This window comes from Pseudophryne corroboree, chromosome 4 (assembly GCF_028390025.1).
Source record: "Pseudophryne corroboree isolate aPseCor3 chromosome 4, aPseCor3.hap2, whole genome shotgun sequence".
Taxonomy (NCBI): domain Eukaryota; kingdom Metazoa; phylum Chordata; class Amphibia; order Anura; family Myobatrachidae; genus Pseudophryne; species Pseudophryne corroboree.
In genome coordinates, this window is record NC_086447.1 from 314,552,905 (window position 1) to 314,570,723 (window position 17,819).

At 47.6% G+C, this 17,819-nt stretch overlaps 1 protein-coding gene across 1 annotated transcript in view; it reads left to right on the forward strand.

The window, feature by feature from the left end:
- USP13 (ubiquitin specific peptidase 13) overlaps positions 1 to 17,819 on the forward strand; it is a 426,048-nt gene that overhangs the window by 306,756 nt on the left and 101,473 nt on the right. Inside the window, exons 9-10 of the mRNA XM_063916319.1 lie at positions 1,326 to 1,397; positions 4,282 to 4,375. Coding sequence (XP_063772389.1) covers positions 1,326 to 1,397; positions 4,282 to 4,375 — 166 coding nt within the window. The remainder of the gene's footprint in view (positions 1 to 1,325; positions 1,398 to 4,281; positions 4,376 to 17,819) is intronic.

The window sequence follows — 17,819 nt, forward strand, 5'->3', positions numbered from 1 at the left end:
AATAGGATTTTGGTACCTACCGGTAAATCCTTTTCTCATAGTCCGTAGAGGATCCTGGGCGCCCGCCCAGCGCTTCGTTTTCCTGCAATTGTTATTTGGTTCAGTTCAACTTTGTTTTAGTTGAGTACTGCATTGATACTTGGTAAGTAATGTTTCAGCTGTTGCTGAGTAGATCAAGCTAGTTGTCTTGACGTGCCTTGTATGTGTGAGCTGGTATGAATCTCACCACTATCTGTGTTAAGTCCTTCTCTCGAAGTATGTCGTCTCCTCGGGCACAGTTTCTAGACTGAGTCTGGTAGGAGGGACATAGAGGGAGAAGCCAGCGCACACTCTCAAACTCTTAAAGTGCCAATGGCTCCTGGTGGACCTGTCTATACCCCATGGTACTAATGTGGACCCCAGCATCCTCTACGGACTACGAGAAAAGGATTTACGGGTAGGTACCAAAATCCTATTTTTAATAAGAAAAAAGGTCAAGGATGTCCTTATTTATTTTTGTCTCCTCTTATAGCAGTAACTACCCGTAGTTATAGATATCAGTGATCTAGAGGGAGATGTACTAAGCAGTGAAAAGAGTGGAGAAGTGAGCCAGTGGAGAAGTTGCCCATGGCAACCAATCAGCATTGAAGTAAAATTTATATTTTGCGTTTTATAAAATTATACAGAGCAGCTGATAGGTTGCCATGGGCAACTTCTTCACTGGCTCACTTCTCAACTCTTTTCACTGCTTAGTACATCTCCACCAAATCTCTTCTATCACTAATTAAGGAGCTGCCTATGCTCTAATGCACCTAATTGAGAAGTAAGGTAATGTTTTTACTATTAATATATGAAAAAGCAGTAAAAACACAAAGCTTGCTTCTTGTAGAACGCTTGTCTGTACTGTTACTTCCCAGCTTAGTAGAAACCTGTAAGAATTCATATCTGAATAATGGAGGAGACCAAGTTTAATAATATAATGGTATTGCACCAGCACGTACAGATAGGGTAGACTTTATTGCAGCTACTGAGGTGCACCACATTGTAGTTAATTCCCACTTACAGCGTTCCAGCTGTATGCATTGAGATAAATTTGCACAACTTCAAGCCATTGGTTTTGTTTTTAATCCAGTTGTCAAGGACACACAATTCATAGAAACCTGGTGCTGCTATTTTAGATATGAATCAGTGGTGCACATCCAGTATAGTGTTATAAAAGTAGATCTCAATATGTATTATCCAGTCACTATTCTTCACTTACAGTATGTTATATCAGATGGTATTAAGAAAACAAACATAGAACGTGTTTTACTTTTATCTCATAGTAGTAATATTTTCTATTCCAGTTATGTAGGGAACCTCACACGAATATTTGACTATGCTCCTCTGGACCCAACACAAGACTTCAACACACAAATGTAAGTTCCTGTTCAGTTAGTTGTTACTGACATATATTGTCTTGGAATCCAGACGTCATTTGTATTTAGCGGGACTGATGCAGAGTGAGGACTATGTCAACTGGCGTAGCATATCTTGAATGGACATGTCCAACATAGTGGGCAAAGAGTGATCACTGTGATCCCCCTCAGTTACACTTATCACCTGCCTACTACTGCTGCACACTGTATAGCAGCACAGCTGCAGTGGCACATCATGCAGTGGGAGAGAGTGAGGAGACTGCTGCTGCTCAGTGGCTGCAGCCACCCTCCCCAGCCCAGCACAAGCTGCTGTGTTCAGTAGAAATTGCACTAATGTTGTGGCCAACTATGCCCCAGTCCCAGTGTCTGCAATTTCGAGGAAGTCTTAACCATTTGAATACCGATTTTGATCTAAAACTGAATAAGCTACTTTCTGTTAATTCTACAGATTGTATTTGTCATAGAATTATCAAGATGTTCAGTAGACCCAGAGTTGGACTTGGGCGGGGCGTGTTAAAACTGAAATCTAAATTGCAGGGTAAAAATAAAGCAGCCAGTATTTACCCTGCACAGAAACAATATAACACACCCAAATCCAACTCTCTCTGCACATGTTATATCTGCCCCCCCCCCCCTCCTGCAGTGCACATGGGGGGTCATTCCGAGTTGTTCGCTCGCAAGCCGCCGCCTACTGGGAGTGAATCTTAGCTTCTTAAAATTGCGAACGAAAGATTCGCAATTTTGCGATAAGACATCTCTGTGCAGTTTCTGAGTAACTCGAGACTTACTCGGCATCTGCGATCAGTTCAGTGCTTGTCGTTCCTGGTTTGACGTCACAAACACACCCAGCGTTCACCCAGACACTCCTCCGTTTCTCCAGCCACTCCCGCGTTTTTCCCAGAAACGGTAGCGTTTTTTCACACACACCCATAAAACGGCCAGTTTCCGCCCAGAAACACCCACTTCCTGTCAATCACATTACGATCACCAGAACGAAGAAAAAACCGTGAGTAAAATTCCTAACTGCATAGCAAATTTACTTGGCGCAGTCGCAGTGCGGACATTGCGCATGCGCACTAAGCGGAAAATCGCTGCGATGCGAAGAAATTTACAGAGCGAACAACTCGGAATGACCCCCATGGTTCTGCTAACAAATTTGCTGCTACGATCAGGTCTGAATTGGGCCCATAGTGAGCTACAGCTCTGCTGTTGTGTTTTATATGAAGAAAGAAAGGAGAGCAGAAGATGTTTTACAGAAGATCACTAATTGTCTAAATAAAACTTTTAGGGGGTATTTATCAAACCTTGGAGAGAAATCTCAGAGCTTTGATAAAACCACCCTCAGGGTCCTATATATTATAATTTTCAGCGATTACCGAAAAATAAAGATTCCTTATTGCTGCAAGTAGTTGCAGTAAGGAATCTTTATTCTTCCATACTGTATGCACCATTGGTGAGTTGCTGGGATAGGAACTCCAATAGGAGCCAGTCCCGGTGACCACTGAGAAATAATGCGATCACATTACTTTCTTCTTTGCCCCCTCAGCTGTGCTACTGCTCATGTGCTGACAGGTGGCAGCACATGTGTAAGCGGAGCCACTGGGGGGTGCCACCTTCTATTTCGCCTCTGGGAATCTGGTATGAACTTACGCTCCTGAGTATATCTACATTGTTTGTCATGTTAAGGCAGACAAACCATTAAATTACAAATATGATCATTTAGTTATCCTGTAGTTTTAATACATTGAGCAACATTAATAGAATCAGTCCGCACATTAATTCATCCCCTTACTGTAGATACAGTTTCTAGCTAATTGAAGTAAAATAAATGGTGGAATAATTGCATGTTTTGAGGTTTCTTAATGTAATACTTTAATTTCAGGTTAAACAGAAATCTGTGCATAAGGTTCTTAGTGTATAGAACATATATTGAAAAAAGTTAGTAGAAATGAGAGCTTTTTTTTTCTTTGTTTACATCATGTTACCTGAGTGTGAGTACTAGTCTACAAGTTGAAGGGTGTTGTAATGAAATGCACATGTGCAAAATTCCATGTCAGCCAGACATTTGCTTTCATTGTCTAATGTGCATTAGATGAACCAGAGCTGTTTGCTTATCGATTGTTATTGGATATACTGCACATGTAGACTTTCCTGTAAAGTTTGTAAACTATTCCTACTGTGCTAAAGGTTATTGAAGAATAAAAGGTTCTGTATTGCCACCTACTGGTCACAAGTAATACTGCTGTAGCTGTGCTATTTAACAGTCCATCAAAGATACTGTACAGATGGAGCCAGCGTTATCTCCCCCTGCATAGTCGCAGGCGTGCACTCCCGGCGTCTGTACATTGGAGCCCATTTATCAAACAATATTTGTGGTTGTATCCCCGAAAACACCCATTTTTGGGGACATAGCCGGAAATATTATGTATCCCGCATCCCTAACAGGCTGACAGATGTACCAATATCGGGAATGCCAAGCTGCACATCTCTGACAACAAGTTTCCAGTAGTATGTACTGCTGCACCTTTATATAATGCCCACATGAACACTTCTGCTCATATATTGTGTGTAAATCTGGCTCTGGTACTAGCCAGATATTTACCTCACCGCACGTCCCTGGGTTTAATACAGTATACTTATCAACTTACTCTTCCTTATTTTACTTTGTCTACAAAGTAAATATGTTAATAACATGAATAGTAAATTGAGAAGATAGGCAAAATACTAATGTTAAAATGGAAATGTAAGTACTTTATTCATTCTTGGCACAATACTTGTTTGCAAATAGTGGATCGTGGCTGCACGCCTTGTGCGGCATACAGTAGCTGTCTCTGGTCTAATCCCAATGGCTAAAGGACTCTCATTTCTCTCTGATCTCTGATAGGGCCAAACTGGGACATGGCCTACTCTCCGGAAAGTACTCCAAGTTTCCAGCGAAATGTGAGCTGATAGAGCAGGTGATGAAAGAAGAGCACAAGGTATTTAATCTGAGAATTGCCAAAGGTAGAACATGTTTTAATAATATATGGCAGGTGCAAATATCAATCAAATCTTGCTTGCATTGTGTTCTTATTTATGGCCAGCGAGAGGCAAAAGTAAACATCAAGAAGGTCATAACCCATTATAATTCAACATTATTCCAATGTCAAAAACATACAAAATATGTCTTAAAAAGAATACATTAGTTAAGGGCTGAATTTACTTTTGGAATGTGAGATGTACATTCCCCACAACCATTATATGATCATATTTCTAGATTAGACTTCGTAGCTGTTTAGCTATACATTGGCAAGAAATGTACCAGTCTAATTTTTTCTTACTCTTGTGATTAGTCTGTTGTAGCTGTGTAAGCTCGTTGTGTGTTACTTTCTTATATCCACTTCTGCTGATATTTCCACCTTCTGCTTGTTCTCTGTTGGTTTTCCCTTTTTTATTCAATTGCATATACAATGTATGTCAATCTGAATCTAACAACTATTTCTCTGACGTCCTAGTGGATGCTGGGGACTCCGTAAGGACCATGGGGAATAGCGGCTCCGCAGGAGACTGGGCACAGCTAAGAAAGATTTAGGACTACCTGGTGTGCACTGGCTCCTCCCACTATGACCCTCCTCCAGACCTCAGTTAGAATCCTGTGCCCGGCTGAGCTGGATGCACACTAGGGGCTCTCCTGAGCTCCTAGAGAGAAAGTATATTTTAGGTTTTTTATTTTACAGTGAGATCTGCTGGCAACAGACTCACTGCAGCGAGGGACTAAGGGGAGAAGAAGCGAACCTACCTAACTGGTGGTAGCTTGGGCTTCTTAGGCTACTGGACACCATTAGCTCCAAAGGGATCGACCGCATGGAACGGGCCATAGATGTTCGGTCCCAGAGCCGCGCCGCCGGCCCCCTTACAGAGCCAGAAGCAAGAAGAGTCCGGAAAATCGGCGGCAGAAGACATCAGTCTTCACCAAGGTAGCGCACAGCACTGCAGCTGTGCGCCATTGCTCCTCATACACACTTCACACTCCGGTCACTGAGGGTGCAGGGCGCTGGGGGGGGGCGCCCTGAGCAGCAATAAAAACACCTTGGCTGGCAAATATATCACAATATATAGCCCCAGAGGCTATATATGTGATAAATACCCCTGCCAGAATCCATTAAAAAGCGGGAGAAAAGTCAGCCGCAAAAGGGGCGGAGCTATCTCCCTCAGCACACTGGCGCCATTTCTCCCTCACAGCTCCGCTGGAAGGAAGCTCCCTGGCTCTCCCCTGCAGTCTACACTACAGAAAGGGTAAAAAAGAGAGGGGGGGGCACTAAATTTAGGCGCAATATACATATAGCAGCTATAAGGGGATATAAATTAGTTAATCCCTGTATTATATAGCGCTCTGGTGTGTGCTGGCATACTCTCTCTCTGTCTCCCCAAAGGGCTTTGTGGGGTCCTGTCTTCTGTCAGAGCATTCCCTGTGTGTGTGCGGTGTGTCGGTACGGCTGTGTCGACATGTTTGATGAGGAGGCTTATGTGGAGGAGGAGCAGGTGCCTATAAATGTGTTGTCACCCCCTGCGGGGCAGACACCAGAGTGGATGGACTTGTGGAAGGAATTACGCAAAAGTGTCGACTCCTTACATAAAAAATTTGACGACATGCCAAATGCGGGGCAGCCGGCTTCTCAGCCCGTGCCTGCCCAGACGTCTCAAAGGCCATCAGGGGCTCTAAAACGCCCGCTACCTCAGATGGCAGACACAGATGTCAACACGGATACTGATACCAGTGTCGACGACGAAGAGACTAATGTAATGTCCAATAGGGCCACTCGTTATATGATTGAGGAAATGAAAAATGTTTTACACATTTCTGATGTGACCCCAGGTACCACAAAAAAGGGTATTATGTTTGGGGAGAAAAAACTACCAGTAGTTTCTCTAACGTCCTAGTGGATGCTGGGGACTCCGAAAGGACCATGGGGAATAGCGGCTCCGCAGGAGACTGGGCACAAAGTAAAAGCTTTAGGACTAGCTGGTGTGCACTGGCTCCTCCCCCTATGACCCTCCTCCAAGCCTCAGTTAGATTTTGTGCCCGAACGAGAAGGGTGCAATCTAGGTGGCTCTCCTGAGCTGCTTAGAGTAAAAGTTTAAATAGGTTTTTTATTTTCAGTGAGACCTGCTGGCAACAGGCTCACTGCATCGAGGGACTTAGGGGAGAGAAACGAACTCACCTGCGTGCAGAGTGGATTGGGTTTCTTAGGCTACTGGACATTAGCTCCAGAGGGACGATCACAGGCCCAGCCATGGATGGGTCCCGGAGCCGCGCCGCCGGCCCCCTTACAGATGCTGAAGCAAGAAGAGGTCCATAAATCGGCGGCAGAAGACTTTCCTGTCTTCATAAGGTAGCGCACAGCACTGCAGCTGTGCGCCATTGCTCTCAGCACACTTCACACTCCGGTCACTGAGGGTGCAGGACGCTGGGGGGGGGGCGTCCTGGGAAGCAATGAATTTACCTTAGTTGGCGAAAAATACATCACATATAGCTCCTGGGCTATATGGATGTATTTAACCCCTGCCAGTTTTCCAGTAAAAAGCGGGAGAAGAGCCCGCCGTGAAGGGGGCGGGGCCTATCTCCTCAGCACACAGCGCCATTTTTCCCACACAGCTCCGCTGGTAGGAAGGCTCCCAGAATCTCCCCTGCATCCTGCAACTACAGAAACAGGGTAAAAAAGAGAGGGGGGCACTTATTTGGCAAAATAACAGATATAAGCAGCTATAAGGGATAGACACTTATTGTAAGGTTATCCCTATACATATATAGCGCTCTGGTGTGTGCTGGCAAACTCTCCCTCTGTCTCCCCAAAGGGCTAGTGGGGTCCTGTCCTCTATCAGAGCATTCCCTGTGTGTGTGCTGGGTGTCGGTACGTGTGTGTCGACATGTATGAGGAGGAAAATGATGTGGAGGCGGAGCAGAGTGTCTGTAACAGTGATGTCACCCCCTAGGGGGTCGACACCTGAGTGGATGTACTGTTGAAAATTACGTGACAGTGTCAGCTCTATATAAAAAAACAGTGGTTGACATGAGACAGCTGGCTACTCAGCTTGTGCCTGTCCAGACGTCTCATAGGCCGTCAGGCAGATGGCAGATACAGACGCCGACACGGATACTGACTCCTGTGTCGACGGTGAAGAGACAACCGTGATTTCCAGTAGGGCCACACGTTACATGATTGAGACAATGGAAAATGTTTTATACATTTCTGATAATACGAGTACCACCAAAAAAGGGGTATTATGTTCGGTGAGGGAAAAACTACCTGTAGTTTTCCTGAATCTGAGAAATAAAATGTGTGATGATGCGTGGGTTTCCCCCCGATAACAATTAATAATTTCTTAAAAAGTATTGGCTGCATACCCTTTCCCGCCAGAGGTTAGGATGCATTGGGAAACACCCCCTAGGGGGGATAAGGCGCTCACACGCTTGTAAGAACAAGGGCTCTACCCTCTCATGAGATGGCCGCCCTTAAGGATCCTGCTGATAGAAAGCAGGAGGGTATCCAAAAAAAGGTATTTACACACATACTGGTGTTATACTGCGACCAGCTATCGCCTCAGCCTGGAGGTGCAGTGCTGGGTTGGCATGGTCGGATTCCCTGACTGGAAATATTGATATCCTAGATAAGGATCGTATATTATTGCCTATAGAGCATTTAAAAGATGCATTTCTATATATGCATGATGCACAGCGGAATAATTGCCGACTGGCATCAAGTATAAGTGCGTTGTCCAATTCTACCAGTAAAATGGTCAGGTGATGCGGATTCCAAACGCCATTTGGAAGTATTGCCTTTGAAAGGGGACATTTGGGGTCGGTCTTTTAGACCTGGTGGCCACGGCAACAGCTGGGAAATCCACGTTTGTACCCCAGGTCGCCTCTCAAAATAAGACGCCGTATTATCAGGCGCAGTCCTTTGTTGGCAAGCGGACAAAAGGTTCCTCTTTTCTGCTCGTGACAGAGGGAGAGGAAAAAGGCTGCAGAGATCAGCCAGTTCCCAGGAACAGAAACCCTTTCCAGCCTCTGCCAAGCCCTCAGTATGACGCTAGGGCTTTACAAGCTCAGGCACGGTGGGGGCCCGTTCTCAATGAATTTCAGTGCGCAGTGGGCTCACTCGCAAGTAGACCCCTGGATCCTTCAGGTAATATCTCAGGGGTACATATTGGAATTCGAGACGTCTCCCCCTCGCCGTTTCCAAAAGTCGACTTTACCGACGTCTCCCTCTGACAGGGAGGCAGTTTTGGAAGCCATTCACAAGCTGTATTCCCAGCAGGTGATAATCAAGGTACCCCTCCTGCAACAGGGAACGGGGTATTATTCCACACTATTGTGGTACCGAAGCCAGACGGCTCGGTGAGACCGATTCTAAAATCTAAAATCTTTGAACACTTACATACAGAGGTTCAAATTCAAGATTGAGTCACTCAGAGCAGTGATTGCGAACCTGGAAGAAGGGGACTACATGATGTCTCGGGACATCAAGGATGCTTACCTTCATGTCAAAATTTACCCTTCTCACCAAGGGTACCTCAGGTTTATGGTACAGAACTGTCACTATCAGTTCAGACGCTGCCGTAGGGATGGTCCACGGCACCCCGGGTCTTTACCAAGGTAATGGCCGAAATGATGATGTTCCTTCGAAGGAAGGGAATTTTAGTTATCCCTTACTTGGACGATTCCCTGATAAGGGTAAGATCCAGGGAACAGTTGGAGGTCGGTGTAGCACTATCTCAGATAGTGTTGCGGCAGCACGATTGGATTCTCAATATTCCAAAATCGCAGCTGGTTCCGTCGACGTGTCTTCTGTTCCTAGGGATGATCCTGGACACAGTCCAGAAAAAGGTGTTTCTCCCGGAGGAGAAAGCCAGGGAGTTATCCGAGCTAGTCAGGAACCTCCTCAAACCGAGCCAAGTCTCAGTGCATCAATGCACAAGGGTTCTGGGTAAAATGGGGGCTTCCTACGAAGCAATCCCATTCGGCAGATTCCACGCAAGAACTTTCCAGTGGGACCTGCTGGACAAATGGTCCGGGTCGCATCTTCAGATGCATCAGCGGATAACCCTGTCACCAAGGACAAGGGTGTCCCTCCTGTGGTGGTTGCAGAGTGCTCATCTTCTAGAGGGCCGCAGATTCGGCATTCAGGACTGGGTCCTGGTAACCACGGATGCCAGCCTGCGAGGCTGGGGAGCAGTCACACAGGGAAGGAATATCCAGGACTTATGGTCAAGCCTGGAGACATCACTTCACATAAATATCCTGAAGCTAAGGGACATTTACAATGCTCTAAGCTTAGCAAGACCTTTGCTTCAAGGACAGCCGGTGTTGATCCAGTCGGACAACATCACGGCAGTCACCCACGTAAACAGACAGGGTGGCACAAGAAGCAGAAGGGCAATGACAGAAGCTGCAAGGATTCTTCGCTGGGCGGAAAATCATGGGATAGCACTGTCAGCAGTATTCATTCCGGGAGTGGACAACTGGGAAGCAGACTTCCTCAGCACGACCTCCACCCGGGGAGAGTGGGGACTTCACCCAGAAGTCTTCCACAGGATTATAAACCGTTGGGAAAAACTCGACAGGTATTGCGCCAGGTCCAGGGACCCTCAGGCAATAGCTGTAGACGCTCTGGTAACACCGTGGGTGTACCAGTCAGGGTATGTGTTTCCTCCTCTGCCTCTCATAACCAAGGTACTGAGATTGATAAGATGGTGAGGAGTAAGCACTATATTCGTGGCTCCGGATTGGCCAAGAAGGACTCGGTAACCGGAACTTCAAGAGATGCTCACGGAGGATCCGTGGCCTCTACCTCTAAGAAGGGACCTGCTCCAGCAAGGACCCTGTCTGTTCCAAGACTTACCGCGGCTGCGTTTGACGGCATGGCGGTTGAACGCCGGATCCTGAAGGAAAAAGGGCATTCCGGATGAAGTCATCCCTATCCGGATCAAAGCCAGGAAGGATGTAACCGCAAAAACATTATCACCGCAATTGGCGAAAATATGTTGCGTGGTGCGAGGCCAGTAAGGCCCGACGGTGGAAATTCGACTGGGTCGATTCCTACATTTCCTGCAAACAGGAGTGTCTATGGGCCTGAAATTGGGGTCCATTAAGGTTCAAATTTCGGCCCTGTCAATTTTCTTCCAAAAAGAACTAGCTTCAGTCCCTGAAGTTCAGACGTTTGTAAAAGGGGTACTGCATATACAGCCTCCTTTTGTGCCTCCAGTGGCACTTGGGATCTCAATGTAGTTTTTTTTTTTTTTTTTTTGGATTCCAAAAGTCACATTGGTTTGAACCACTTAAATCTGTGGGGTTAAAATATCTCACATGGAAAGTGGTCATGCTGTTGGCCCTGGCCTGGGCCAGGCGCGTGTTAGAATTGGCGGCTTTATCCTGTAAAAGCCCTTATCTGATTTTCCATTCGGACAGGGCGGAATTGAGGACTCGTCCTCAATTTCTCCCTAAGGTGTTTTCGGCATTTCACTTAAACCAACCTATTGTGGTGCCTGCGGCTACTAGGGACTTGGAGGATTCCAAGTTGCTGGACGTAGTCAGGGCCCTGAAAATATATGTTTCCAGGACGGCTGGAGTCAGAAAATCTGACTCGCTGTTTATCCTGTATGCACCCAACAAGCTGGGTGCTCCTGCTTCTAAGCAGACGATTGCTCGTTGGATTTGTAGTACAATTCAGCTTGCACATTCTGTGGCAGGCCTGCCACAGCCAAAATCTGTAAAAGCCCATTCCACACGGAAAGTGGGCTCATCTTGGGCGGCTGCCCGAGGGGTCTCGGCTTTACAACTTTGCCGAGCAGCTACTTGGTCAGGGGCAAACACGTTTGCTAAATTCTACAAATTTGATACCCTGGCTGAGGAGGACCTGGAGTTCTCTCATTCGGTGCTGCAGAGTCATCCGCACTCTCCCGCCCGTTTGGGAGCTTTGGTATAATCCCCATGGTCCTTTCGGAGTCCCCAGCATCCACTAGGACGTTAGAGAAAATAAGAATTTACTTACCGATAATTCTATTTCTCATAGTCCGTAGTGGATGCTGGGCGCCCATCCCAAGTGCGGATTGTCTGCATTACTTGTACATAGTTATTGTTACAAAAATCGGGTTATTGTTGTTGTGAGCCATCTTTTCAGAGGCTCCTTCTGTTATCATGCTGTTAACTGGGTTCAGATCACAAGTTGTACGGTGTGATTGGTGTGGCTGGTAATGAGTCTTACCCGGGATTCAAAATCCTTCCTTATTGTGTACGCTCGTCCGGGCACAGTATCCTAACTGAGGCTTGGAGGAGGGTCATAGGGGGAGGAGCCAGTGCACACCAGCTAGTCCTAAAGCTTTTACTTTGTGCCCAGTCTCCTGCGGAGCCGCTATTCCCCATGGTCCTTTCGGAGTCCCCAGCATCCACTACGGACTATGAGAAATAGAATTATCGGTAAGTAAATTCTTATTTTTTCCCCCTTCTGAAGAATTAAATGAGGTGTGTGAAGTAGCGTGGGCTTCCCCCGATAAAAAATTGGTAATTTCTAAAAAGTTACTAATGGCGTACCCTTTCCCGCCAGAGGATAGGTCACGTTGGGAAACACCCCCTAGGGTGGATAAAGCGCTTACACGCTTATCAAAAAAGGTGGCACTACCGTCTCCGGATACGGCCGCCCTAAAGAAACCTGCTGATAGAAAGCAGGAGGCTCTCCTGAAGGCTATAAATACGCACACTGGTATTATACTGAGACCAGCTATTGCTTCAGCATGGATGTGCAGTGCTGCAGCTGCGTGGTCAGATTCCCTGTCAGAAAACATTGACACCCTAGACAGGGACACTATATTGCTAAACGTAGAGCATATTAAAGATGCTGTCTTCTACATAAGAGATGCACAGAGGGATATTTGCCGGCTGGCATCTAAAATAAGTGCACTGTCCATTTCTGCCAGGAGAGGGTTATGGACCCGGCAGTGGACAGGTGATGCAGATTCTAAAAGGCACATGGAAGTTTTGCCTTATAAGGGTGAGGAGTTGTTCGGGGATGGTCTTTCGGACCTAGTGTCCACAGCAACGGCTGGGAAGTCAGCATTTTTACCACATGTCCCCTCACAACCAAAGAAAGCACCGTATTATCAGGTACAGTCCTTTCGTCCCCAAAAGAGCAGGCGGGGTAGAGGCGCGTCCTTTCTGCCCAGAGGCAGAGGTAGGGGAAAAAAGCTGCAGCATACAGCCACTTCCCAGGAACAAAAGTCCTCCCCCGCTTCCTCTGCTAAGTCCGCCGCATGACGCTGGGGCTCAACAGGCGGTGCCAGGTACGGTGGGGGCATGTCTCAAAAACTTCAGCAATCAGTGGGCTCGCTCACAAGTAGATCCCTGGATCCTTCAAGTGGTATCTCAGGGGTACAGGCTGGAATTCGAGACATCTCCCCCCCGCCGTTTCCTCAAATCTGCCTTACCAACGACTCCCTCAGAAAGGGAGGCTGTGTTAGAGGCAATTCACAAGCTGTATTCCCAGCAGGTGATAGTCAAGGTGCCCCTACTTCAACAAGGACGGGGTTACTATTCCACAATGTTTGTGGTACCGAAACCGGACGGTTCGGTGAGACCCATTTTAAATTTGAAATCCTTGAACACATATATAAGAAAATTCAAGTTCAAGTTGGAATCGCTCAGGGCGGTTATTGCAAGCCTGGAAGAGGGGGATTACATGGTATCTCTGGACATCAAGGATGCTTACCTGCATGTCCCCATTTACCATCCTCACCAGGAGTACCTCAGATTTGTGGTACAGGATTGTCATTACCAATTCCAGACGTTGCCGTTCGGCCTGTCTACGGCACCGAGGGTATTTACCAAGGTAATGGCCGAAATGATGATACTCGTTCGAAAAAAGGGAGTTTTAATTATCCCATACTTGGACGATCTCCTGATAAAGGCGAGATCCAGAGAGCAGTTGTTGGTCGGAGTAGCACTATCTCAGGAGGTGCTACACCAGCACGGTTGGATTCTGAATATTCCAAAGTCACAGCTGGTTCCTGCGACACGTCTACTGTTCCTGGGGATGATTCTGGACACAGTCCAGAAAAAAGTGTTTCTCCCAGAGGAGAAAGCCAAGGAGCTGTCATCTCTAGTCAGAGGCCTCCTGAAACCAAAACAGGTGTCGGTGCATCACTGCACGCGAGTCCTGGGAAAGATGGTAGCTTCCTACGAAGCAATTCCATTCGGCAGGTTCCATGCCAGAACCTTTCAGTGGGACCTGTTGGACCAATGGTCCGGATCGCATCTTCAAATGCATCGGTTGATAACCCTGTCTCCAAGGACCAGGGTGTCTCTGCTGTGGTGGCTGCAGAGTGCTCATCTCAAAGAGGGCCGCAGATTCGGCATACAGGACTGGGTCCTGGTGACCACGGATGCCAGCCTTCGAGGCTGGGGGGGCAGTCACACTGGGAAAAAACTTCCAAGGACTTTGGTCAAGTCAGGAGACTTCCCTACACATAAATGTTCTGGAACTAAGGGCCATTTACAATGCCCTAAGTCAGGCAAAGCCCCTGCTTCAAAACCAGCCGGTTCTGATCCAGTCAGACAACATCACGGCAGTCGCCCATGTAAACCGACAGGACGGCACAAGAAGCAGGACGGCGATGGCAGAAGCCACAAGGATTCTCCGATGGGCGGAAAATCACGTGTTAGCACTGTCAGCAGTGTTCATTCCGGGAGTGGACAACTGGGAAGCAGACTTCCTCAGCAGGCACGACCTCCACCCGGGAGAGTGGGGACTTCATCCAGAAGTCTTCCAACTGATTGTAAACCATTGGGAAAGGCCACAGGTGGACATGATGGCGTCCCGATTAAACAAAAAGCTAGAAAAATATTGCGCCAGGTCAAGAGACCCTCAGGCAATAGCTGTGGACGCTCTAGTGACACCGTGGGTGTACCGGTCGGTTTATGTGTTCCCCCCTCTTCCTCTCATACCCAAGGTACTGAGGATAATAAGGAAAAGAGGAGTAAGAACTATACTCATTGTTCCGGATTGGCCAAGAAGGTCTTGGTACCCGGAACTCCAAGAATTAATCTCAGAGGACCCATGGCCTCTGCCGCTCAGACAGGACCTGCTGCTGCAGGGGCCCTGTCTGTTCCAAGACTTACCGCGGCTGCGTTTGACGGCATGGCGGTTGAACACCGGATCCTAAAAGAGAAAGGTATTCCGGAGGAAGTCATTCCTACGCTCATTAAAGCTAGAAAAGATGTAACCGTACAACATTATCACCGCATATGGCGAAAATATGTTGCGTGGTGTGAGGCCAAGAAGGCCCCAACGGAGGAATTTCAGCTGGGTCGATTTCTGCACTTCCTACAGTCAGGGGTGACTATGGGCCTAAAACTGGGTTCCATTAAAGTCCAGATTTCGGCTCTGTCGATTTTCTTCCAAAAAGAACTGGCTTCACTGCCTGAAGTTCAGACATTTGTCAAGGGAGTGCTGCATATTCAGCCTCCTTTTGTGCCTCCAGTGGCACCGTGGGACCTCAACGTGGTGTTGGGTTTCCTAAAGTCACATTGGTTTGAGCCACTTAAAACCGTGGATTTAAAATATCTCACGTGGAAAGTGGCCATGCTTTTGGCCTTGGCTTCGGCTAGGCGTGTGTCAGAATTGGCGGCTTTGTCATGTAAAAGCCCCTATTTGATTTTCCATATGGATAGGGCAGAATTAAGGACTCGTCCCCAGTTTCTTCCTAAGGTGGTATCAGCTTTTCACTTGAACCAACCTATCATGGTGCCTGCGGCTACTAGGGACTTGGAGGACTCCAAGTTACTGGACGTAGTCAGGGCCTTGAAAATTTATGTTTCCAGGACGGCTGGAGTCAGGAAAACTGACTCGCTATTTATCCTGTATGCACCCAAAAAACTAGGTGCACCTGCTTCTAAGCAGACTATTGCTCGCTGGATTTGTAGCACAATTCAGCTTGCGCATTCTGCGGCTGGCCTGCCGCAGCCTAAATCGGTAAAGGCCCATTCCACTAGGAAGGTGGGCTCTTTTTGGGCGGCTGCCCGAGGGGTCTCGGCTATACAACTTTGCCGAGCTGCTACTTGGTCAGGGGCAAACACGTTTGCAAAATTCTACAAATTTGATACCCTGGCTGAGGAGGACCTTGAGTTCTCTCATTCGGTGCTGCAGAGTCATCCGCACTCTCCCGCCTGTTTGGGAGCTTTGGTATAATCCCCATGGTCCTTACGGAGTCCCCAGCATCCACTAGGACGTCAGAGAAAATAAGATTTTACTCACCGGTAAATCTATTTCTCGTAGTCCGTAGTGGATGCTGGGCGCCCGTCCCAAGTGCGGACTGTCTGCAATACTTGTATATAGTTATCGTTAACTAAAAGGGTTATTGTTGAGCCATCTGTTGAGAGGCTCTGTTATGTTCATACTGTTAACTGGGTATCATATCACGAGTTATACGGTGTGATTGGTGTGGCTGGTATGAGTCTTACCCGGGATTCAAAATCCTTCCTTATTGTGTCAGCTCTTCCGGGCACAGTATCCTAACTGAGGTCTGGAGGAGGGTCATAGTGGGAGGAGCCAGTGCACACCAGGTAGTCCTAAATCTTTCTTAGCTGTGCCCAGTCTCCTGCGGAGCCGCTATTCCCCATGGTCCTTACGGAGTCCCCAGCATCCACTACGGACTACGAGAAATAGATTTACAGGTGAGTAAAATCTTATTTTCTCTAGCATCCATAAGGGATATTGGGGAGACTTAGGGCCTAATTCTGAGTTGATAGTAGCAGCAAATTTGTTAGCAGTTGGGCAAAACCATGGCCCTCATTCCGAGTTGTTCGCTCGCAAGCTGCTTTTAGCAGCATTGCACACGCTAAGCCGCCGCCTACTGGGAGTGAATCGTAGCTTAGCAAAATTGCGAACGAAAGATTCTCAAAATTGCGAATAGAAATTTCTAAGCAGTTTCTGAGTAGCTCGACACTTACTCTGCCACTGCGATCAGTTCAGTCAGTTTCGTTCCTGGTTTGACGTCACAAACACACCCAGCGTTCGCCCAGACACTCCCCCGTTTCTCCAGCCACTCCCGCGTTTTTCCCAGAAACGGCAGCGTTTTTTTACACACTCCCAGAAAACTGCCAGTTTCCGCCCAGAAACACCCACTTCCTGTGAATCACACAACGATCACCAGAACGAAGAAAAAAACCTCGTAATGCCGTGAGTAAAATACCAAACTTCTTAGCAAATTTACTTGGCGCAGCCGCAGTGCGAACATTGCGCATGCGCAGTTTGTGGAAAATCGCTGCGATGCGATGAAAAAGAACGAGCGAACAACTCGGAATGAGGGCCCATGTGCACTGCAGGGGGGGAAGATATAACATGTGCAGAGAGAGTTAGATTTGGGTGGGGTGTGTTCAAACTGAAATCTAAATTGCAGTGTAAAAATAAAGCAGCCAGTATTACCCTGCACAGAAACAAATAACCCGCCCAAATCTAACTCTCTCTGCACATGTTATATCTGCCCCACCTGCAGTGCATATGGTTTTGCCCAATTGCTAACAAACTTGCTGCTGCGATCAACTCAGAATTACCCCCTTAGTGCGATGGGGTATAGACTATAGACGGGGTCCAAAGGAGCCGGTGCACTTTAAATTTCTTCACTGGATGTGCTGGCTCCTCCCCTCTATGCCTCCTCCCACAGGCAGTTTAGAAAAAAGTGCCCTCAGGAGAGGATGCATATCTCTGCAGCTCCAGAGAGTTTTCTTCAATTTCTTTTTAACGTTTGTTATTTTCGGTATGCTGTTTGGGCAACAGCCTACCTGCACCGTGGGAGTTAGGGGGGAGACGGTCACCGGTCTTGCGAGGTGCAGAGTCGCTTCCCCGCTGCAGGACCACCTTCTTGTTCAGCGGGGCACTGCGCCTTGGCTGTCACAACCGCAGCACGCCGCACACCCCTAACATATGCCTGAAGGTGACACCCGTGGTGAGTACAAACCGGGGGCCCCGCTAGGGGGGTCCCCTGGTTCACGGTGCTGCTGATCGTGGGCGCGGCATACGGGACCCTCTTAGGGGGGACCCGCTAGAGCCCCCCGTGTAGACTGGCTTAAAACAGCTTGAACACTGTAGTTCTGGCGCCATTGGAGGGGGCGGAGCTACCTCAGAGGCGGACAAAAGGCATTTTGGCGCCTTCCTCTGCTTAATACAGCCACAGACAGCACACACAGCGCTTCCTGCCTCACAAGACACGCTGGAAATCTGGTACAGGGTGTAGCAAAGGGGTAGAGCGGCTATTGTACACTATCTGGGTCCTCTACAGGACAGAAATTATTAGTGTTACTGTGATATAGCTAGCTGTCAGCCTCACTCGGACTGTGCAGCTAGGGGTGTGCTGGTGTCTCTCTCTCTCTCTCTCTCTCTCTCTCTCTCCTCT